The sequence below is a fragment of the Bufo bufo genome, chromosome 5, assembly GCF_905171765.1.
Source record: "Bufo bufo chromosome 5, aBufBuf1.1, whole genome shotgun sequence".
NCBI lineage: Eukaryota > Metazoa > Chordata > Amphibia > Anura > Bufonidae > Bufo > Bufo bufo.
Genome location: NC_053393.1, coordinates 251,847,222 through 251,872,336, shown reverse-complemented (window position 1 = coordinate 251,872,336; position 25,115 = coordinate 251,847,222). Strand labels below are relative to the sequence as shown.

General features: G+C 46.7%; 1 protein-coding gene across 2 annotated transcripts in view; it reads right to left on the bottom strand.

The window, feature by feature from the left end:
- The window catches only part of PKD1L1 (polycystin 1 like 1, transient receptor potential channel interacting), a 492,422-nt gene that overhangs the window by 9,401 nt on the left and 457,906 nt on the right, over positions 1–25,115 (bottom strand). For both annotated transcript variants that reach the window (XM_040432599.1, XM_040432598.1), the window contains exon 64: positions 15,258–15,325. In XM_040432599.1, coding sequence (XP_040288533.1) covers positions 15,258–15,325 — 68 coding nt within the window. The remainder of the gene's footprint in view (positions 1–15,257; positions 15,326–25,115) is intronic.

The following is a 25,115-nucleotide window of genomic DNA, read 5'->3' as shown; positions in this document are numbered from 1 at the left end:
ACATCTATAGCATTTCAGCACCCAATATGTTGTGCCCAGCTGTAGCCATCTGTCACGAGGGTGGCACGACCTATCGCTGACCCGGTGGTGCCTGGGGTCAGAAGGTCGCCGCGGGTGGCTACTCGCCTGATTTCAAGGGATCAATCCATGACCTAGTTGTGGGAATGGATTCCGTTCCAGGTTTTCCTGTTTTGGTTTACTATCCATTTTGTCCTATCTAGGTATTGGTAGTTTTCCTTTCAACTGTTCTGGGTCTGCCACTCCCAGCTTCTATTTAGTCTCTCTTCCTACTTCCCTTGTTGCAAGATATAGACCTTCCTTTCAGGTTATCTATTCTGACCTCAGGTGGTGTTGCTGTGGAGTTGCTGGAGCAGTTGGAAACAGTGCGGTTGGATCTGCGGTCCTCTTCAGTTTGTTGTACACTGATTATTGTCTCCCTTCAGGGTTATATGTGGTGTTTGTCCACTCCCTGTTGTTACCCTAGGTGTCAGTGGTGAGGACTAGTGCTCCCACCGCCCTACTCACTACCTAGGGTTTCTTCCAGGGTAAGTCCGGGACGAGGCATGTGATCGGCGTACGGGTAAGCAACCCGTCTAGAGACATCAAGGTAGCCAGGTGCCAGTGGTAGGTGAGTTAGGGAGTCACCACTCCTCCCTCTCCCTTGTGTTAGGGCACCCTGTTTCCCTTCCCTCTGAGCCGCATGTCTGGTACCTGCCATACCAGACGTGATATTATATCTGGCCCTTATTTTTAAGATCCACTATGGATCCTATTGCTGTTTTGGTCCTTCAGCAGCAGCAACTGTAGCAATCCTTGAGCCCAGTGGTTGCCATGAGTAACCAGGTTAATCCGAAATCTAAGGTTGCTCTCCCTGACAGATTTTCTGGAGGAAGAGACAAATTTGTGGTGTTCTGTGAAGCCTGAAAATTGCATTTCAGGCTGCTCCCAAATTCCTCAGGTAATGAGGAACAGCGGGTGGGAATTGTTATCTCCCTTCTTCAAGGGGACCCTCAATGCTGGGCTTTTTCGCTGCCATCTGGTACCCAGGCCCTCCGGTTGGTAAAGGTTTTTTTTGAGGCCCTGCGTCTCACATACGATGATGACCCTGACCGAGTCTCTCTAGCTGAGGCCAGACGGCGGCTTCAGCAGGGAGATCGGTCAGCAGAGGTTTATTGTTCTGAATTTTGAAGGTGGGCCATGGATACTAAGTGGAATGACCCAGCTCTCAGGAGTCAGTTTTGCCAAGGATTGTCAGAAAAGGTAAAAGATGCGCTTGCGCTGTACAAGACTCCAATATCCCTGGAGGCCGCTATGTCACTATCTATAAGAATTGATAGATGCCTTAGGGGTAGGCTGAGGAGTTCTCGTCCCCCACCGTCTTTTCTCAATCAGGAGTCAGCTGGTCCTGACTCAGACGAACCTATGCAAACAGGGGGAGCCACTCGTCAGGTTGGTGTCACAGATGGTGTTGCAGAAAACTAGAAGTCACAAATAAAGATCCAACTGACTTGATCCCAAACTAAGGAACATATGGGTGAGCCCTACAAAAGCCCTAGAGCTCTCCCTGACTGCTCAGCCCATGCAAAGATCTTAATGATAGAAAGTTGCATGCCCCCGTACCTAGACTGAGTAACACATGAAAACCCTATAATAGTGAGGGGACACGACCACCGGCTCCCTGCACTCAATACGGAGGGAGTCAGGGTCACCTAGAATCAAGCCAACAGGAAAACACAAATAAAGGAATAGACTTATCTGAGGAACCAGCAGTTGCAGCATCTAGCAGTGAGCACAATACAGGAAGTGGTATAAACCGCAAAGTGAAGCAGTATGGGAGGGGATATAAAGGGAGGCGATCACTGCTAATAGATGACAGCTGGGAGAGGGAGGAGAGATGACAAAACTAAACCAAAACAAAAGAACATCATGCAAGAGGTACTGAAAAACGTCTGTCAGAACTTTTTAGAGATCTGGCGGTGACAGTTGGTCCTCCTGGGGCTCATCGTAAATCTGGGGCTTGTTTTTTCTATGTCATTTCATTGGTGTTTGTCCATCTGTACCTAAGAAAAGGAAACAACCATCGGAAAACTACTGACCCCAGGTTGTGCGGAGGATGAAAACCTGAGTGTATACATTTCCTCCATACGTACGTCTCAGTTTGTTTTGCCTGCTACGGTAGTTTCAGGTAATAAAACTGAGAAGATTTCTGTGTTCTTAGACAGTGGGGTGGGGGTCAATTTGGTGGACACTCAGTTTGCTCGGACTTTGGTTTTTCTTTTAGTCCATTACTTAGAGCTATCACCATATTTGCTATCGACTCTGCTCCTCTTACTCAGGGGAACCTGACACACATTTTACATAACATTGGTCTTCGGGAGGGGGCCCTCCATAATGAGGGTTTTTCTTGCTATGTCCTGGAAGGGCTTCCTACTCCTATGGTATTAAGTCTTCCCTGGTTGGTAGCACACAATCCTGTTGTTGATTGGCAGGCCAGAGAGATATTGGAGTGGAGTGAGCATTGTAGGGACAATTGCTTAAGTAGCAGTTGCTCCGCCACCTCCATTACAACCTGACCAACATTCGTGAACAATTTTGAAGATGTTTTCTCTGAGAAAGGTTGTCAAGAGTTACCACCCCATCGTCCGTATAATTGCCCGGTTAACCTGCTCCCTGGAGCAAAGTTACCTAAGACCAGGTTATATAATCTTTCTGAACCTGAAAGACAAGCCATGAAGGATTATATTTCCGAGAGTCTGGCTAAAGAACATATCGGACCCTCTTCTTCACCCATGGCTGCAGGGTTCTTCTTTGTGAAGAAGAAAGATGGGGGCCTGCGTCCTTGCCTAGATTTTCGCGAGCTAAATCGGATAACTACCAGAGACCCCTATCCCCTCCCTCTCATTCCCGACCTATTTAATCAGATTGCTGGTGCGAAGTGGTTTTCCAAGATGGATTTGAGGGGAGCCTACAATCTGATTTGCATTAAAGAGGGGGGTGAGTAGAAGACTGCGTTTAACACTCCTGAGGGGCTTTATGAAAACCTGGTCTTGCCTTTTGGCCTGACTAATGCTCCTGCTGTCTTTCAACACTTTGTCAACGATATTTTTTGTCATCTTATCGGCAGATTTTTTGTAATATATCTTGACGATATTTCGATTTATTCTCCCGATCTGGAGACCCACAAGATACATGTCAGGCAGGTGTTGCAGATTTTACGGACGAATAAGTTATATGCTAAATTGGAAAAATGTGTATTCGCCGTACAGGAGGTACAATTCCTGGGGTATCTGCTATCGGCTTCGGGGTTCTGTATGGATCCAGAGAAGGTCCGTGCGATTCTAGAATGGGATGTTCCGGAGAACCTGAAAGAGCTGCAGCGTTTTTTGGGTTTTGCCAATTTCTATAGAAAATGTATTCAGAACTATTTGGTGATCGTCAAACCCCTTAAAGGGGTTATCCGAGTTAAATACATTTATGTTAATAACTCTTATAGTATTATATGAAACTATTTTGTAAATCACTTACATTAGCTATTTTGCTCTGTTTAGCCAGTTCACATTTGGGTCATGTGACCCCCGACGTCATCAACCCTGCTCAGGCACTGACGTCTCGTTTACAAGCTTCTCCCTGCTTGAGGGAGTGTCCAGGCTCTGTAAACGAAACGTCAGAGCCTCTGGTGCCCTCCCCCCTCCAGCTCTCCTCACACTGCCTCGGCTCTGCTCTGCTGATGACGTTTCGTTTACAGCCGTCTCCCTGCTTGAGGGAGTGGCCCGGCTCTGTAAACGAGACGTCAGAGCCTTTGGTGCCCGCCCCTCTCTCCCTCTCCTCACACAGCCTCGGTGATGGTAAGCGATCGCTCATGTGCGATACTTACCAGAGCAAAGGTGATAGATTTTCTCCAGCAGCAGCACCAGCAGCAGCAGCAGGGTATGTGTCTGGCTCCTTCCCTCACTTGGGCCAGTTTACACGTTCCCCTCCCGCTTCTGGGGATGGTTATTACAGCCCTGGCCCCCTCATCAAGTCCCCATTATAATGTTAATACCCCCCCGGGGAAAAAAGGAAATAATTGTCCATCATATAGCTTAGATATAGCTATAGCTATATCTATATCTGCATCCAAGATATATCTTTATCTAATCTATAGCTTAGATACAGTAATAGCTTAGATACAGCTGTAGCTTAGATACAGCGAAAGCTTAGATAAAGAGGTAGCTTAGATACAGCAATAGCTTAGATACAGCGGTAGCTTAGATACAGCGATAGTTTAGAATCAGCAGTAGCTTAGATACAGTAATAGCTTAGATACAGTAATAGCTTAGATACAGCTGTAGCTTAGATACAGCGATAGCTTAGATACAGCTACAGCTTAGATACAGCTACAGCTTAGATACAGCTGTAGCTGAGATACAGCGATAGCTTAGAATCAGCGATAGCTTAGATACAGCGATAGCTTAGATACAGCGATAGCTTAGATACAGCGATAGCTTAGATACAGCGATAGCTTAGATACAGCTGTAGCTTAGATACAGCTGTAGCTTAGATACAGCTGTAGCTTAGATACAGCGATAGCTTAGATACAGCGATAGCTTAGATACAGTGATAGCTTAGATACAGCTGTAGCTTAGATACAGCGGTGGCTTAGAATCAGTGATAGCTTAGATACAGCTATATGTCCATCTTATAGATAGAGCCGTAGCTGCATCCTAGCCGTAGCTGCATCCTATCCGTAGCTGTATCCTAGCCGTAGCTGCATCCGAGCCGTAGCTGCATCTGAGCCGTAGCTGCATCCGAGCCGTAGCTGCATCCGAGCCGTAGCTGCATCTGCAATGTGACAGGAAGATCTGCCTGTGTGAGCTAGGAGATGATCATGTGACTTTTTAAAATGCAAACTTAGGTTGTGCAGAGCAGGGTGAGGGGAAGGTCAGGTTGTTCACGCCCACAAATATTCATGAGGGAGAACTCAGGCATTGTTGTTATACGCCTCCTCAGCATGTAAACACAGCAATAACAGAACCATGAGAAGGTGGACATATGGGTTTCTCTCTTAAGAAATCAAGCTTAACCAATGTATATGTATGTCCTGATGAATTTTATGAGGTTTTAATTTTTTTTCCCATAACTCGGATAACCCCTTTAATGACTAGACTAAAAAGGGGGCTGATTTTTCTAAATGGTCTGACGCTGCTAAACTGGCTTTTTCTTCTCTGAAGGAGAGGTTCACCACGGCACCCATACTGGTCCAGCCAGATGTTTCTCAACCTTTTATTGTGGAGGTTGATGCATCAGAGGTGGGGGGTGGGGGCTGTACTGTGTCAGGGTCTGTCTCCAAGTAAGGCTACTTTCACACTAGCGTTCGGGTGTCCGCTCGAGCGCTCCGTTTGAAGGGGCTCACGAGCGGCCCCGAACGCATCCGTCTGGCCCCAATGCATTCTCAGTGGAGGCGGATCCACTGAGAATGCATCCGCCTGCCAGCGCTCAGCCTCCGCTCCGCTCAGTGAGCGGACACCTGAACGCTGCTTGCAGCGTTCGGGTGTCCGCCTGGCCGTGCGGAGGCGAGCGGATCCGTCCACACTTACAATGTAAGTCAATGGGGACGGATCCGCTTGAAGATGACACCATATGGCTCAATCTTCAAGCGGATCCGTTCCCCATTGACTTACAATGTAAAGTCTGAACGGATCCGCTCAGGCTACTTTCATACTTAGAAAATTTTCTAAGTTTTAATGCAGACGGATCCGTTCTGAACGGATGCGAACGTCTGCATTATCGGAGCGGATCCGTCTGATGAAACATCAGACGGATCCGCTCCGAACGCTAGTGTGAAAGTAGCCTAAATGGTGTCCTTGTGCTTTCTTTTCTTAGAAATTATCTACAGCTGAGTGAAATTATGATATAGGCAACAGGGAACTTTTAGCTATTAAATTAGCATTTGAGGAATGGCGTCACTTTTTGGAGGGGGCAGCTCATCGCGTCATGGTGATTACAGATCATAAAAACCTGTCGTACCTTGAGTCTGCTAAACGTCTTACCCCTAGACAAGCTAGGTGGTCTTTGTTTTTTACCAGGTTTAATTTTGTTATCACCTATCGTCCGGGGGCAAAAAATACCAAAGCTGATGCGTTATCCTGAAGTTTTCCTGGAGGGGGTGAGGTTGCTGATCCGGTGCCGATTTTACAAAAGGGGGTGGTTGTCTCTGCGTTACACTCAGACCGGGAGAGGAGGGTGTTGGAGGCTCAGGGGGACGCGCCGGTCTCCTGCCCCCCAGGAAAGTTGTTTGTGCCTTTGAACTTGCGCCTTAAAATATTAAGAGAACATCATAACTCTGCACTCGCTGGGCACCCAGGTAGTAGGGCAACCTCGGAGCTATTGTCTTGTCATTTTTGGTGGCCGAGGTTGCATCAGGATGTAGTTGATTTTGTGTCCACCTGTACAACCTTTGCTCGCGCTTTTTCCTCAGCCTTCCATCCGCAGTCAAACGGCCAGACTGAACGCACCAACCAAAACCTAGAGACTTACCTTAGGTGTTTTGTGTCTGAAAATCAGGAGGAATGGTCATCGTACTTACCTTTAGCAGAGTTTGCTATAAATGATCGCCGTCAAGAATCAACTGGTAAGTCACCATTTTTTGGTGCATATGGTTTTCATCCTCAATTTTGTACTTTCAGTGAGGAGACTTTCGTCTGGGATTCCTGAAGAAGAACGGTTTACGTTGTCACTCTCCTCTGTATGGCAGAAGATTCAAAGCAATTTGAAAATATGGGAGGCAGATATAAACGTATGGCTGATAAGAAATGGTCGCCAGGTCCGGACCTAGGGGTGAATGACTATGTGTGGTTGTCGACTAGAAATATTAAGTTAAAAGTTCCCTCTTGGAAACTGGGTCCTAGGTTTATTGGTCCTTATAAAATAGTCGCCGTCATTAACCATGTGGCTTTTCGCTTAGAGCTACCTCAAACATTGAAAATTCATAACGTATTTCAGAAATCGTTGCTCAAAAAGTATGTTGCATCTCCAGAACCATCACCGTTACCGCCCCCTCTCGATGGCAATTTGGAATTTCAGGTAGCAAAACTTGTTGATTCTTGTTTTGTCCGTCGCTCCCTTCAATATATAGTGCATTGGAAGGGTTATGGCTCGGAGGAAAGAATGTGGGTGCCAGCATCGGACGTAAACGTCAGCAGATTAATCCCTTCTTTTCACATCTCTCATCCAGAGAGATCTGGTCCTAAGTGTCCGGTGGCCCTTGTAGAAAGAGGGGTACTCTCACGCGGGTGTCACGACCTATCGCTGACCCTGTGGTGCCTGGGGTCAGAAGGTCGCAGCAGGTGGCTACTCGCCTGATTTCAAGGGATTGCTCCATGACCTAGTTGTGGTAATGGATTCCGGTCCAGGTTTTCCCGTTTTGATTTACTATCCTTTTTGTCCTATCTAGGTATCGGTAGTTTTCCTTACAGCTGTTCTGGGTCTGCCACTTCTCCCAGCCACTATTTAGTCTCTCTTCCTACTTCCCTTGTTGCAAGATATAGACCTTCCCTTCAGGTTATCTATTCTGACCTCAGGTGGTGTTTCTGTGGAGTTGCTGGAGCAGTTGGAACCAGTGCGGTTGGATCTGCGGTCCTCATCAGTTTGTTGTATAGTGTTTGTTGTCTCCCTTCGGGGTTTTATGTGGTGTTTGTCCACTCCCTGTTGTTACCCTAGGTGTCAGTGGTGAGGACTAGTGCTCCCACTGCCCTACTCACTACCTAGGTCTTCTTCCAGGGTAAGTCAGGGACGAGGAATGATCGGCGTACGGGTGAGCAGCCCGTCTAGGGATGTCAGGATAGCCAGGTGCCAGTGGTAGGCGAGTTAGGGGTCACCACTCCTCCCTCTCCCTTGTGTTAGGGCACCCAGTTTCCCTTCCCTCTGTGCTGCACGTCTGGTACCTGCCATACCAGACGTGATACCATCAGAGACTGACACTAAACCTTTTAAATTGTTAGGCAAATTCATTTTTGGGTACCGAAATGCCATAAATGTTTATGTAAACTGCTGTTTGGGTACTCTGCATGATTCAGAAGGGAAAGACCACCTTTTAACTTTTGCAGCACAAATTTTGATAAATTGGTTTATGGGCGCTCTGTTTCTTTTGAATAGCCAATTACATTTTGTGAGAATCATACTTTTTTAATTTTTTGATCAAAGGAGCAGTGTGAGGGCTTACTTTTTTGTGGGATGAGTTGCCATCATTATTGGTACTATTTTGCGGTACATGAGGCTTTTTCATTATCTATTTGTTTTTTTTGGGAAACAGGATAGAGAAGAGACAGCAACTGTCCTATTGATTTTTGGGTTTTGTTATTGTGGCATACACCGAGCGGAATGAGTTGACATTTTCATTGGTACCATTTTCGAATACATACAGTATGACTTTTTGATCACTTATGCTTTTTGTGAGGTGACAAAAAAATGGGCACCGATTAATTTTTTTTTATGGCGTTCACCTGATGGGGTAGATCATGCGTTATTTTTTAGAGAGCAGATCGTTATGGATGCCGCAATACCGAATATGTTTTTTTATAGAAAATTAGCTTGACGAGGGGAAAAGGGGCACTTAAAACAAATTTTTTTTTTTCATTCTTAAAAAATGTTTTATAAGGCCTCATAGGTTTCCGTACATGGCAGCAACTATTTACATGAAACACACCTGTTTTTACATCATTCACATTGCCAAAAGATCACATTATGCACTTTTACATTACCACAGTTCAATTACAACAAACAATGTATTCATTCACATAAGCCAGGGCTCGACAAATCCCAGGCGCCAGGTCGCCATGGCGACCAGGAATTTGGTCCTGGCGCTTGGGTATTTGTCAGCACGTTTTCAAAGACGCGCTCTCTGCGCGCACCATGTTCTCCTGAGCCGGCACAGTGGAGAAGGAGAGGAGTCCCTCCCTCCTTACTGTGCGCGGCTGCCGCTGACCACCAATGAGAACAGAGTAGGAGGAGGAGGGGAGGGACTGTGGCCACTGCGCCACCAATGAATGCGTGAATACCAATGTGCCGGCCATATCCCTGCCCCTATGACTGCACGCTGTGATCCGCGCGATTAACCCCTCAGTTGAGGGGTTAATCGCGCGGATCACAGCGGCCTGTCAGAGGTCGGGTGCCAGGAATGTTTGTCTGCATTGGTGGCAGTGGGCAGTTCCGATCGGAGTCCCAGCAGTGTAATGCTGGGGCTCCGATCGGTTACCATGGCAGCCAGGAGTCACGCTACTGAAGTCCTGGCTGCGATGGTATGTTAGTGAGCAGCATTATACTCACGTGCGCCGTGGCCGCCGGGCGCTCCTTCTTCTGTCTGTGCGGCTCATTGCTAATGCTTATAGCATTAGCAATGCGCCGCACAGACCTATGAGAAGAAGGAGCTCCTGGCGATCACGGCGCACGTGAGTATAATGCTGCTCACTAACATACCATCGCAGCCAGGACTTCAGTAGCGTCCTGGCTGCCATGGTAACCGATCGGAGCCCCAGCATTACACTGCTGGGACTCCGATCGGAACTGCCCACTGCCACCAATGATTAATACTGGGAAGGGAGGGGGGGCTGATAAGAGGGAGAGGCTGGAGGGGCTGATCAGAGGTTGGAGGGGCTGATCAGAGGCTGGGGGGGCTGATCAGAGGCTGGAGGGGCTGATCAGAGGCTGGGGGGCTGATCAGAGGCTGGGGGGGCTGATCAGAGGCTGGGGGGGCTGATCAGAGGCTGATCAGAGGCTGAGGGGCACATGATAGGCTGGCTGCCATGGTCAGCTCCCTGCTGTTGTGTGCACAAAGCCCAGGGCAGCAGGGAGAGTGTAAAGTCCTATTCACCCTAATAGAGCTCTATTAGGGTGAATATGACAAGGGTTCTATTAAGGAGGCTAATAGATAAAAAGTAAAAAAAAAAAGTTTAAACACCCCCCCCCCCCAAATATAGAAAACAATATATCGCATATCGCACATGCTTAAAATTAGATCGCAATATAGATTTTATGACGCGGCTCCGCCTGGCTCCTAACTTTTTTAGCTGGCTCCTAGATTCCAAGGAAATTTGTCAAGCCCTGACATAAGCGATTGTACAAGTATTGAACAAGCGTTTTCAGTACAATCGATCAGTTGCCACACGCTCTTACACTACACGATTATTGCCCAACATGAATCGTTAGAGTTTATACAATGATAGCTTTCAGACACCAATAAGATGGCCCCTTTGTACAAGTGAACTATGAAAAAGCAGGAATTTAAATGTATACATTACAAGGTTTTCTGACCCTTTTCCCAGAAAACTATATATCACATCTGTTCAGCTCTCTTAGGCTACTTTCACACTTGCGTTCAGAGCGGATCCGTCTGGTGTCTGCACAGACGGATCCGCTCCTATAATGCAGACGTTTGGATCTGTTCAGAATAGTTTAGAAAAAATTCTAAGTGTGAAAGTTGTTCAGACGGATCCGTCCAGACTTTACATTGAAAGTCAATGGGGACGGATCTGTTTGAAAATTGGGCCATATTGTGTCAACTTCAAACGGATCCGTCCCCATTGACTTACATTGTAAGTCTGGACGGATCCGTTTGCCTCCGCACGGCCAGGCGTTCGGGTGTCCGCCTGCTGAGCGGAGCGGAGGCTGAACGCTGTCAGACTGATGCATTCTGAGCGGATCCGCATCCACTCAGAATGCATTGGGGCTCTACGGATGCGTTCGGGGCCGCTTGTGAGAGCCTTCAAACGGAGCTCACAAGCGGAGCCCCGAACGCTAGTGTGATAGTAACCCAAGTGCTGCTCATATGAAACACTAATACTGTATGTGGCCCTTTCTGATGATTGTTAAATTAAGGCTGAATTCTTGAAGGAAAATGAGTGTGTAGTCTAGTGACTGATACATGGAACTCACATAAAGAAGGTCAGCTCACCACTCAGTCATGTCCAAATCAACAATTGCAAGTCCCAGTATAACAGCCAGATTAAAATATAAATGGTATACAAACAGTTTTTTTCTCCTTCTCCTTTTAGAAAAAGTACAGAGGTCTGCAGATGTCCTATTTGTAGATATCCTGCAACTTATAAAAATTATAATAGTGTAAATCCGTACGGAGGATATCTACAAATAGGACATCTGCAGACCTCGGTACTTTTTCTAAAAGGAGAAGGAGAAAAAAACTGTTTGTATACCATCTATTTATGACACGCGCGGTCCGAACCCTATATGTATACTCCATGAAAGTGTGATTGACCCCACAACACTCCTCGGACCTGCAGCGGAACATTTTTGCGGACTGGTGACTAAATATCTTTTCTTTTTTACTAGATTAACCTCTTCACGACTGCAATCTGTATATATACGTGATAGCTGCACATGCCCCGTGCAGCTACCACGTGTATAGACGTCAAGCCAGCTCTTTAATCCAAGCGCTGCAAAGCGCTTGGATTAAAGCTTCTGCCCCTGCCCTGGTGCTGTCACGGACAGCATACAGTCTAGTAATGCCAGCAAGGGGCCAATCAGAGTGGCCCCTTGCCGGCAATCGATCCGATTGGTTAGTCTGTGCAGACTAACCAATCGGATCGCGGCAGTGTTAAAATGCCGGTTTCAGGCTCTGATCTGCGCTCTGCAGATCAGAGCCTGAAAGCCGATAGTGTTCCTCATGCCCCCCCCGATCTGTGCCCCTCCAAGCCCTTAGTGCCCCTCTGTGCCCCGACAATCTGTGCCCCGACGATCTGTGCCCCTCTCCTGCGCTGATGGCATGCGGTCCGCCCCCTGCATTAATTTTCTAGCCGCCCCTCCTGCCCCAGCCTTCCTCGATATTGTGGGCAGCCTCCCGAACCCCCCCCCTTTCCAGCGCTGCCCCCCCCCCCCGATCCCCCTGCTGTGTGCGATGGCGGCGGCTCCATTACTGAGCCGCCGCCATCAGCAGAGAGTGTCAGCTCTATGCTGACACTCTCCTGTAACCCCTATAGATGCCGCGGTTGCGGCATCCATGGGGTTAACAGAGGGAGGGAGCGCCCTCTCTCCACCATCGGGGCTGCAGCGCTGTGATTGCAGCACCCGATGGTTGCCATGGCAAAGGCGTCCAGTGCTGCCACCTACAGGCAATCTGGAAGTACTATACTTTGGAATGCAAGAGCATTGCAAAGTATAGTACAACTATCAGCCCCACTGGATCTTCAAGATCCAAGAGGGAACTGATAAAAAAAAAAAAGTGAAAATAATAAAAGTAAAAATAAATAAATAAAAATGTAAAATTAGAAAAAAGAAAATTGCCTTTTCCTATAAAAAAATGAAAAAATAAAATACACATATTAGGTGTCACCGCGTCCGTAATGACCATCTCTATAAATATATCACATGATAGACCCCGTCCGATAAACACCATAAAAATAAAATTAAAAAAACTGTGCCCAAAAAGCTATTTTTGTCACCTTACATCACAAAAAGTGCAACAGCAAGCGATCAAAAAGGCTTATGACCCCCAAAATAGTACCAATCAAACCGTCACCTCGTCCCGCAAAAAATTATACCCTATTTAAGACAATCGCCCAAAAAATAAAAAAGCTATGGCTCTCAGACTATAAAGACACTAAAACATCATTTTTTGGGTTTCAAAAATGCTATTATTGTGTAAAACTTAAATAAATAAGAAAAAGTATACATATTAGGTATTGCCACGTCCGTAACGATCTTCTCTATAAAACTATCACATGACCTAACTCCTCAGATGAACGCTGTAAAAATAAATAAATGAAAATTGTTCCAAAACAGCCAATTTTTGGGTCACCTTGCCCCATAAAGTGTAATAATGAATGATCAAAAAATCCTATGTACCCAAAAATGGTACCAATAAAAACCTCAACACTTTCTGCAAAAAACGAGCCCCTGCACAAGACGATCGGCACAAAAATAAAAAACATATGGCGTTCAGAAAACCAATCCAGCACAATCTACCTTCCAAAAACCGTATGGCATTCCTTTCCTTCTGCGCCCTGCCGTGTGCCCGTACAGCAGTTTACGACCACATGTGGGGTGTTTCTGTAAACCGCGGAATCAGGGTAATAAATATTGAGTTTTGTTTGGCTGTTAACTCTCAATGTGTTAAAGAAAAAAAAATTATAAAATGGAAAATCTGCCAAAAAAGTGAAATTTAGAAATTTCATCTCCATTTTCCTTTAATTCTTGTGGAACGCCTAAAGGGTTAACAAAGTTTTTAAAATCAGTTTTGAGTAAGTTGAGGGGTGTAGTTTCTACAATGGAGTCATTTATGGGGGTTTCCACTATGTAAGCCCCACAAAGGGACTTCAGACCTGAACTGGTCCTTAAAAAGTGGGTTTTGGAAATTTTCTTAAAAATTGTAAGAATGGCTTCTAAACTTCTAAGCCTTCTAACGTCCTAAAAAAATAAAATGACATTTCCAAAATGATGCAAACATAAAGTAGACATGTGGGGAATGTTAAGTAATAAATATTTTATTAGGTATGACTTTCTGTTTTAGAAGCAGAGAAATTGAAATTTGGAAAATTGTGAATTTTTCAAAATTTTTGGTAAATTTGGGATTTTTTCATAAATAAAGGTGAAATATATTGACTCAAATATATGACTATCATGAAGTACAATGTGTCACGAGAAAACAATCTCAGAATGGCGTGGATAAGTAAAAGTGTTCCAAAGCTATTACCACATAAAGTGACGCATGTCAGATTTGTAAATTTTGACCTGGACACTGGGGCATCAATGACCCTTGGTCATGAAAGGGTTAAAATATAACTTTGATTTAATCCATATAAAAAGTCCACGTACAGCGAAGATTCACATGGCTTACGCATTTCAGCTATTTGCCTTAGGCTAGTGCACCCGACATTGCTAGAAACTGCAGGAGCACCGCCAAGCCCCATTGACTATAATGGGATCTAGTGTGGATCCGGACGGACAAAAATTGCTGCAAGCAGATTGTTTTTGTCTAGTCGAATCCCACTAATGGCAGAAACAGGCCGGATCTCCAGCGAGTCCCACTATAGTCAATGGGCTCCGTTGGGGAAAGGTAGTATCCGGCTATGCCATATTTAGGCCCCTTTCACACGGGCGAGATTTCCGTGCGGGTGCAATGCGTGAGGTGAACGCATTGCACCCGCACTGAATCCAGACCCATTCATTTCTATGGGGCTGTGCGCATGAGCAGTGATTTTCACGCATCACTTGTGCGTTGCGTGAAAATCGCAGCAAGCTCTATTTTCTGCGCTTTTTACGCAACGCAGGCCTCATAGAAGTGAATGGGACTGCGTGAAAATCTCAAGCATCCGCAAGCAAGTGTGGATGCGATGCGATTTTCATGCACGGTTGCTGGGAGACGATCGGGATGGAGACCCGATCATTTTTATTTTCCCATATAACATGGTTATAAGGGAAAGTAGCATTCTGAATACAGAATGAATAGTACAATAGGGCTGGAGGGGTTAAAAAAAAAGAAAAAATAATTTAACTCACCTTAATCACTTGTTCGCGTAGCCCGGCTTCTCTTCTGTCTTCTTTCTTCAGGACCTGGGTAAAGGACCTGTGGTGACGTCACTGCGCTCATCACATGGCCTGTCACATGATCCATCACCATGGTAAAAGATCATGTGATGGACCATGTGATGAGTGCAGTGACGTCACCACAGGTCCTTTACCCAGGTCCTGAAGACAGAAGAGAAGCCGGGCGGCGCGAACAAGTGGATTAAGGCGAGTTAAATAATTTTTTATTTTTTTTAACCCCTCCAGCCCTATTGTACTATGCATTCTGTATTAAGAATGCTATTATTTTCCTTATAACCATGTTATAAGGGAAAAAAAATACAATCTACAGAACACCTAACCCAAACTTCTGTGAAGAAGTTCGGGTTTGGGTACCAAACATGCCGATTTTTCTCACGGGTGTGCAAAACGCATTACAATGTTTTGCACTCGCGCGGAAAAATTGCGCATTTTCCCGCAACGCACCCGCATCTTATCCAGGCAAAAAACATGACGCCCGTGTGAAAGAGGTCTTCGTATTCGTGTGAAAGTAGCCTTACTCATAACCTGATTATTCTGGCTATCGTATTGGGACTTGCAAATGTGGATTACGTACATAGAACTATAAAGCATGATGAATCAAAGTGTAATTAATCTCTTAAAGATCTGCTGTATTACCGCTATTATCTTATATGACACATTGATATATATAATTTTGTGGGTAAAGTTCTACAGTATTTTATAAAACATGTGAACTGTTTTACCGATGCAATTTACTCTGCACCATCATGAAGTCCTCTTTTAGTTTTTCTTTTGGAGGGCATTCTTCAGTCTTGAAAAAAATAAAACAAAACATTAAACAATGGCTAGCTTTATGTTTCCACACATTACCTTTTTGTTACACAAGCATAAAACTAACAAAATAGAATTGAATTTATAATCTAGGTTAACATTCAACATTAAACAACATTAAAAGGTAAGGTCAGACTTATCAACTTTGTATTCACAAAAAAAAAAATGTTTGCTGGACAATATGTAGCCATTTCTATATTATAAAAATCTATGTCTGTCTGTCCTCTATAGAAATCCAAACGCCTGAACCGTTGGACACCAAATTTGGGACATATGTAAATCAGTTGTCAGGGAAGGTTTTTGTAAATGTCTCAGCTCTCTAAGGCCTCTTTCACACAACCGTATGGCTTTTTCAGTGTTTTGCGGTGCGTTCTTCACAGATCCGTTGTTTCGTTTTTCCGTATGGCATAAACAGTATACAGTAATTACATAGAAAAAATGGGGCTGGGCAAAAAAAATTTCAATAGATGGTTCCACAAAAACGTAACGAATACGGAAGACATACGGATGCATTTCTGTATCTGTTCTGTTTTTTTTTGCGGACCCACACGACTTGAATGGAGCCACGGAACGTGATTTGTGGCCAATAATAGGACATGTTCTATCTTTCAACGGAACGGAAATACGGAAACTGAATGGATGCGAAGTACAGGGTGGGCCATTTATATGGATACACCTTAATAAAATGGGAATGGTTGGTGATATTAACTTCCTGTTTGTGGCACATTAGTATATGTGAGGGGGGAACTTTTCAAGATGGGTGGTGACCATGGCGGCCATTTTGAAGTCGGCCATTTTGAATCCAACTTTTGTTTTTTCAATAGGAAGAGGGTCATGTGACACATCAAACCTATTGGGAATTTCACACAAAAAACAATGGTGCGCTTGGTTTTAACGTAACTTTTATCTTTCATGAGTTATTTACAAGTTTCTCTTTGTTTACAGCCATTGACATGTCGCCGAGGTTAACACGTAAGGAGCGGATAGAAATTGTGTTGATGTCTGGTGAACGCAGTAACCGGGTCATTGCAGCAGATTTTAATGCACCCTACGAGACCACCCATCTCCCATGCTACAGTTAGCAAACTGCTTGCTAAGTTTCGTGAAACTGGTTCAGTGTTGGATTTGCGCAAAATCTGTCTCTAATGAAGAAACATCAGTGGCTGTCCTAGCTTCATTCAGCAAGAGCCTACAGCGTAGCACTCGCCGCATGTCACTGGAGAGTGGCATTAGTCGAACATCCCTTCGGCGGATATTAGCTACTCACAAATGGCACCCTTACAAACTCCAGCTACTGCTGCATCTTAACGAGGATGACCCAGATCGGCGCACTGAGTTTGCAGAATGGGCCAAACAAAAATTGGAACAGGACCCTCAGTTTACGCAGAAGATTTTGTTCAGTGATGAGGCAAACTTTTATGTGAATGGTGAAGTTAACAAACAAAACCACCGCTATTGGTCTGACACTAACCCACATTGGATAGATCCCTCCAAGACTGTTGGAACAAAAAAATTTATGGTATGGTGTGGTATATGGGGTACAAAGATAGTGGGGCAATTCTTCATCAATGGAAACCTCAAGGCCACTGGATATGCGAAATTTGCTACATGATGATGTGTTTCCCTCTTTATGCACTGAAGCTGGCACGTTCCCTGAGTTTTTCCAGCAAGATGGTGCACCACCACATTATGGGTGTCAGGTCCGAGCATTCCTAGATGAACAGTTTCCTGGAAAGTGGATTGGTCGTCGTGGGCCAGTTCAATGGCCCCCAAGGTCTCCCGATCTGACCCCCTTAGACTTTTATCTTTGGGGTCATCTGAAGGCAATTGTCTATGCTGTGAAGATACGAGATGTGCAGCACCTGAAACTACGGATACTGGAAGCCTGTGCTAGCATTTCTCCTGCGGTGCTGCTATCAGTGTGTGAAGAGTGGGAGAAGAGGGTTGCATTGACAATCCAACACAATAGGCAGCACATTGAACACATTTTATAAGTGGTCAGAAACTTGTAAATAACTCATACGTTAAAACCAAGCACACCATTGTTTTTCTTGTGAAATTCCCAAAAAGTTTGATGTGTCACATGACCCTCTTCCTATTGAAAAAACTAAAGTTGGATTCAAAATGTCCGACTTCAAAATGGCCGCCATGGTCACCACCCATCTTGAAAAGTTTCCCCCCTCACATATACTAATGTGCCACAAACAGGAAATTAATATCACCAACCATTCCCATTTTATTAAGGTGTATCCATATAAATGGCCCACCCTGTACATTCAGTTTTTTTGCGGAACCATTGAAATGAATGGTTCCGTATACGGACCGTATACGGAATGCAAAAAACGGCCCGTAAACGGGGGAAAAAAAAAAACGGTTGTGTGAAAGAGGCCTAAGGCTACTTTCACACTCAAGTTTTATGCAGATCCGTCATGGACGGATCCGTACAGATAATACAATCGTCTGCATCCGTTCAGAACGGATCCGTTTGTATTATCTTTAACATAGCCAAGACAGATCCGTCTTGAACACCATTGAAAGTCAATAGGGAACGGATCCGTTTTCAGATTGTGTCAGTGAAAACGGATCCGTCCCCATTGTCTTATATTGTGTGCCAGGACGGATCCGTTTGGCTCAGTTTCATCAGGCAGCGTTTTGGTGTCCGCCTCCAAAGCGGAATGGAGATTGAACGGAGGCAAACTGATGCATTCTGAGCGGATCCTTTTCCATTCAGAATGCATTAGAATGCAAACTGATCCATTTTGGACTGCTTGTGAGAGCCCTGAACGGATCTCACAAACGGAAAACCAAAACGAGAGTGTTAAAAGTAGACTAAGATGTACCATTCTTGAGATATTCCCATAAAAATATGGCACCATCACATGACCCATATTAGCCAATAGAAGCTCGCCTTCACTCATATCCTAACTGACATACACAGATTTACACTAGGTTTCCATAACAACTCCACTATTATAGGTCACAGGTCACTGTGGAGATCACTGTTGAGGGCGCAGGGTGCTGTGGAGATCACTGTTAAGGGGGCAGGGTGCTGTGGATGTCACTGTTAAGGGGGCAGGGTGCTGTGGAGGTCACTGTTAAGGGGGCAGGGTGCTGTGGAGGTCACTGTTAAGGGGGCAGGGTGTTGTGGAGGTCACTGTTAAGGGGGCAGGGTGCTGTGGAGGTCACTCTTATAGGGGACAGTTAAAAATAAAAGTATACAGTGCCTACTAGCAATTACCCCGTTAAAAAAAATAAAAATAGGGCATGGAACGGCCTCCTGGGCACCCTTGGAACAAATCTAATAAACACACAAACAGACCAACACTTCATACACAGGCAGCACCAGGTACTTTTTCTAGTGTATATGTTCTTTAGGCCCCTTTCAGAAGAGCGAGTTTTCCATGTGGGTGCAATGCGTAATGCAAACACATTGCACCCACACTGAATCCGGACCCATTCATTTCAATGGGTCTGCGTACATGAGCGTTGTTTTTCACGCATCACTTGTGCGTTGCGTGAAAATCGCAGCATGTTCTATATTCTGTGTTTTTCACGCAACGTTGGCCCCAGAGAAGTGAATAAAGCTGTGTTTTTCACTGATGGTTGCTTAGAGATGTTGTTTGTAAACATTTATCAATGCATCAATGCGCATTTTACCTGCGCAATAAAAACTGAACAACTGAACGCAATCACAAACAAAACTGACTGAACTTGTGAAATGGTGCGAATTTTCCTGACCGCACCCTGAACGCATCCGGACCTAATCCTTATCGTTCGTGTGAAAGAGGCCTTATAGGCTCCTACATGCCTTGATGGATCTCAGCCAAAACTGGTACATATACTCTTCATGATCCAACTTAAAATACTGGAGAGGTTGTCAAGTCCATCTGACAGGGTTTTGGAAGGTTCTAATAAAGTAATAGATTTTCTATGTAGCGTGCATTAAAAATGTATACACTAAGTGTACATGCAAACGACAAACTACAAAATGGTAGTCAAAAAACTGACACACTATCAGTTTTTCCTGGCCATTTTTCAACCACTTGTGCATCCATTTTCTGGCCCTCTGGCCATTTTTAATGGCTTTGGCATCCAGTTTCACTCACTCACCTCATCCATTTGCATGTGCAGGGGTAGTCACTCCTTCACCACACGCTCCAAGAATGATTGCATGGTGACATCATCATGTTGAGCGCAGGTCCTTCACAATCAAGAGCGGAGCAACTGCCTCTGCCCGTGCAAGTGGATGAGGTGAGTGATTTTTAAACTAGCATACCTGTTTTTAATGGCTGTTAGATGGGTGCACTCCCGATTTCAATGGGGTCAGTCTGACCGTGAAAACAGCCAAAAATTGGACATGTCCTATTTTTTGACTACTGCCATTCTAAAACGACCATGTGAATAGCCCCATAGACTTTAATTGGTGCTAAACATGGCTGTGTGATGGCCGTTACTTAAATGGCCATCACACGCCCATTTTTATGTGTATGTAGCCTAATGTAACTAACTGCTAAGGCACTTTTGCTCACTGCCTCTCATCTCCCCTGCATTTCAGTCTGCCTCTCATCCCCTTACATGTGCTGTCTAAAAGATGAACCGTTTCTTGCCTATAGCAAACAAATCATAGCACTCAGGGGCGTAACTATCAAGGAAGCAGGGGAAGCAGCTGCTTCCGGGCCCCGAGCTTAGAAGGGGCCCGGGAGCAGTAGCAGGGGTGTCAGCAGGGCAGGGTTGCATGTACTATGATGTAAACTTCTGGCCTCACAGGCAGCAGGCAGCATATAGTGGAGGGCCGCACTGAAGATAACAGCAGCTCTTGTCAGCAGCAGCTTATGCTGCTACCTTAAAAAAATCTCCCTGGAGCTTCCTTAAGAACCCCTTTCCCCCCCTCCTCTTCACTTACTGTCATATTACGGCAGGGCAGTAGTGCTCTTTGCTCTGCTGTCAGTGTCTAGTCGGGACAGAGTGGGGGGGTGGGGGCCTGCACTGCTCTCTGAGGAGGAGACACCCAGCCATGTGCTCGGGGGGGGTTAGAAACTCTTCTGGATCCTCCACAGCCTGACAAATCCATCTAGCCTGCATAAAAGGCAAGTGTATGTATGTGAAAGGTGTGTGTGTGATTATCTATCTATCTCCTATCTATCTATTATACTGTGTATATATATATATATATATATATATATATATATATATATATATATATATATTTATTTGTGGTCATGGCTACGGCAGAGAGCTGGCGCCACGAAGTGCCGGGACCTAACAGAGAGAAAACCCTACCTGCCTAACTAATATGGCTGCAGGGGTGCCCTTAGCCATGCCGTGGGTAGGCCTAAAAGGGGGCATACGCTGAGGAGTATGGAAAGAAAAGGGGAGGGAGGGTGGGGCACCGAAACGCACGCAAATGAGGAGAGGGCGTGCCTCCTTTTAAGCGCGCCTACGCCCCCCCCACAAATGCAGGCTGACATGTCAGCCTTAAACTACTTGTGGTCATGGCTACGGCAGAGAGCTGGCGCCACGAAGTGCCGGGACCTAACAGAGAAAACCTTACCTGCCTAACTAATATGGCTGGAGGGGTGCCCTTAGCCATGCCGTGGGTAGGCCTAAAAGGGGGCAAAAACACACACGAGTAGGGAGAGAAAAACCTTTATTGCAGCGGACCAAGTTACAATACCAAACTGTGAAACGCCTGGGATATCTCGGCTTGAGGGGTCGGTATGTAGCGTGTGAAGCACGAGGAGCGCCAGCGACCCATTTTACGTATGACGTGGCCGGGGACGTTATGCTTTTGAAGCCGCGGATGCTGCTCCAATGCGGAAGGAGTGCCCTGAAATGGCCTTGGGGTCGAAACCCAAGCCCGATGCCAGGGTGCGAACGTGCGAGATGAACTGCGTGGCCGTGAGGGCCAAGGCCTGGAACGGGAGCAACGGGCTGTCTGGGGCGGAGTCCCCCAGAGCTGCCAGCAAACTCCTGAGTACCTGGACCGGGCACCAAGCGTTGGCGGACTGGTAGAACTTGGTCGTCATGCCATAACAGCTGACCCCTGGTTAAACCCTTGGACCTGGCTGAACTGCGGATAAATTCGCCGGGTCTTAAAAACCTGTAGAAACTAAGGTACATTGCAGCCTTGATGACCGTGCTGGAAAGGAGCCCAAAAGGAAGACCATCTAGGGAGGTTGAAAGCTTTCTAAATAATTCCCCTGACACAGGCTGCCTGCTCGGGATGGCTGCGTGAGCACTTTTCTGAACACCCCTGAGTGTTGCCCTGACTGCTTGGGACAGAAAAACCGACCTACTTTCGGGGTCCTCCAACATGTAGAAATGTTGGACTCCGGCCAAATACAATTTGATGGTATTGAAGGATAGCTTAAGGTCAATATGACAGTAGGCTATGAAAGCTGTGATGTAAGTGGTCTTGTCAGTGTCTTGTCTCGGATGTAGGCCCCTGAACTTGTTAAAGGTGTTCCAAGCGGTCCTGTAGTTCCTGGCAGTGTTACAAGATAAAGACTTCTGCATCAAAGACTTTGCTGAATCAATGAAAAGGTTTAATCCATCACCAGATTTTGATACATCGGAGGAGGTAGCCCCACTCGGTCTGCCTCTGGCATGACCTGAAAGAAAGTTTTGAAATTAAAGCGAGACAAGGCGTCTGCGGCCACATTATGAACTCCTTGAATGTGCCTGCATGCCACATGGAAGTTGTATTCCAGCGAGAGCCAGACCAGCCTGCGGACAAAAGACATGATCTGGGGTGACTGCGATCTGCCCTTGGTGATGATGTCCACCACTGTCTGGTTGTCAGTGACGAACGCCACGGAAGAGTTGGCCCACAGGCTGCCCCAAACCTGGGCCGCCGCTACAATTGGATAGAATTCCAACAAGGGGGATGATTTTAAAGAACTCTGGCTGATGAAACCTCCGCTGGCCAGGGGCCCGCAAACCCATGGTTTCCACAGATCGCCGCGAAACCTCCGGAGGCGGCGGCGTCCGAAAAAACCAAGGTGGATGCTGGTCCCAGCTGAGGTACAAACAAAGAGACTCCATTCCAAGAGGCTATGAAGTCCTTCCACATGGCCAAATCGGCCATGGCTTGGGCGTCCAAAGTGATGAGGCTGTCTTGCTCGGGGGCTGAGGGGAGTAGCTGAAGGAGTCTGGACATGAAGGCCCTGCCCTGGGGCATGACTCTGGTGGCAAAATTGAGCATGCCTAGTAGGGACTGCAACTCAACCTTGGCGCACGTCCTGCTGCCTGCTGCCTTTGAGATGGCCTCCTTGATCTTTGCTAATTTCTCAGCTGGCAACCTGGCCTCCATCTTCCCTGTGTCCAGGTTTATGCCCAGGAAGGCGATTACCGTTGCGGGGCCTTCTGTTTTTGAGGGCGCCACCGGAACATTGAGTTGGGCAAACAGCTGAAGCAGAGCCTGGAGCTTGCTCGGCTGGCAGTCTGGGCTTTCGATTAGAAGAAAGTCATCCAAGTAATGGATGACCAGAGGGCAATCGCAGTGGTTGACCAGGATCCAATGCAATGCCTGAGCGAACTGGTCGAACAGCCAGGGGCTGCTCTTGGACCCGAACGTCAGGCGGTTGGCAAAGAAATACTGGTCTTGCCACTTGATGCCATAGAACCTCCAAAGCTGTGGATGAATGGGCAGCAATTTAAAGGCATCGGCGATGTCCGCCTTGGCCAACCATGCCCCCCGACCTACATGGAGAATCAGTTGGATGGCCTCGTCTATGGTGGCGTAACTCATGGAAAACTCCTCGGAGGGCACTAAGGAGTTTAGACTGGGTGTGCTGGAGCCATGAGGTGCAGACAAGTCATAAATGAGACGTTTATTGGTAAACTGTTTGGACACAATACCAATGGGGTTTATCCTCCAGAGGTCAAACGGCACGAAGGGAAAGGGGCCGATGAGGAACCCCTCCAATTCTGACCTGATCAGAGTCCCCACCGGCTCGGGATCCCTGGTTGCCGACAGAAGATTGGGCCCCTCCCAAGAGGCTTGTGGGAGAGCTACCAGACCTGTGTGGAACCCAGTGGTGAACCCGGAGACCAGGAACTGTACAAACTGTGGGTTGTGATGATTCCGCAACAGGGATTCTAGTAGAACCACATTGACCCCGGTTAGTCAGGATGGCCTGGATCTTTGTGGACACGCCATCTGGGGGTGAGCCCTGAAACAGCCTGCACACACATGAAGGGCCCTGCATTTGTTGTAATAACAAACATTCTGGTTAAAGTTATTACAAACCTGGCTGTTGCCCAGGAAAACTATTGGCCGCCCTAGTTTGTCCGTGGCTGGGCCAGACCGTTGAAGGGACTCGGAGCTACTGGGAAGGGATCTACCCTGGGACGTGGAGGGACCTGCATTGGGGCACCAATCTGCGGAGTGGGCGATGGACTGGCATGAGGCACACGCCGGGGCCTTGAGCCCCGCGAAATGCCAGCAGAAAAGCTCCATATCCATGGCTGCCCAGTTTGTAATGTGCTGGTATTGGACCAGTGCGGCTGCGGCTTTGGCTGAAAAGGAGCGATGATAGTCGTAGAACGCCTGACCGCCGTACTTGTGGCCCAAGTCCGTGACCCTATACAGGTACGTGTCCAACTCCTCCTGCCTCTCAGGATGAACCGAGCAGATGACGTCCCTGAATAGACTGAACGCGAGGACGAATTCCGTTATTGTGAGCTTTTTGTTTAGGCGGGGATCCCTGGCCTTGAGAACAATGGACACATCGCCGTAAGCTATAGTTTTGCTGTCAACTGTGTCGTGGGTGGCTATCAGGATGGATGCTAAATTAACATCCTTCCCCTCTAAAATGTCTTTCTTGATGTGGCAGGGAATAAAATGCGAGGGAGCAACCTCGGGAGCGTATGGAACCCTACCTGGGGGGACGGGCCCTGGGGTGGAGGTTACAGGCAAGGCTAGAGCGGACCGGTCAGGTGGCAGCCCCTGGTAGGACTCGACGGCCAAGAGTCTGGACTGGACGTCCGAAACCGAGGAGGCGATGGAGTTCATCATGGCATGTAATTGTGTGAGGGACACCTGAAGGGTGGACATGGGGACTTGCTCCAAGTCCGGGGCTGCTGGTTCAGCCATTAGCAGTCTATACAGCTCAGCTTTACGGGCGGAGGCAGGGTATTGGATCCCTCTCCGGTTGAGCTCCGCAATCAACTTCGGAATTGTCCAACTCCTTAAAGATGAGGAGCTGGGCCGCTCGGATGCGGGGGTTTCTGGTACCGACAGGGCCTCCTCGATGTTTGACATATGCGACATACTGCAGCTGCGAAGCGACAAATAGAAAATAACATTTGACCAGGAAGCCTCGTACTTTGCAAGCGACACCCGAGTCGTGAATGGTGATTAAAGGAGGACTAGCGAGAGCGAGTGTCTAGTGCTCTGAACGGCAGGGCCGTGGACTAAGCGTGAAGTGACGTGAGAAGGCTAACCGGACTTGGCCCCGGACAGGGAAATGACACTGAAAAAACAAACATCAAACCTGAAATCGTACCGAAGAAGGGAATACTGAATCGAGTCTGAAACATGACAGGCGACAGAAGCAGTAAATTAACAGTGTGAATCTGCAATGTGACAGGCAACAGAAAATAAATAATACAACGTAAGACCTTCAGTGATATGGGCACTGGAAGAGATAAATGATCTACGTACGCCTGAGCGCGATCGACCATCGCATGAGAAGTAACGAAAGTGCACTCTAAACGTAAGAATCAACAGAACCGGAAACGTACATCAACGTGCAGCCGGTGGTGGA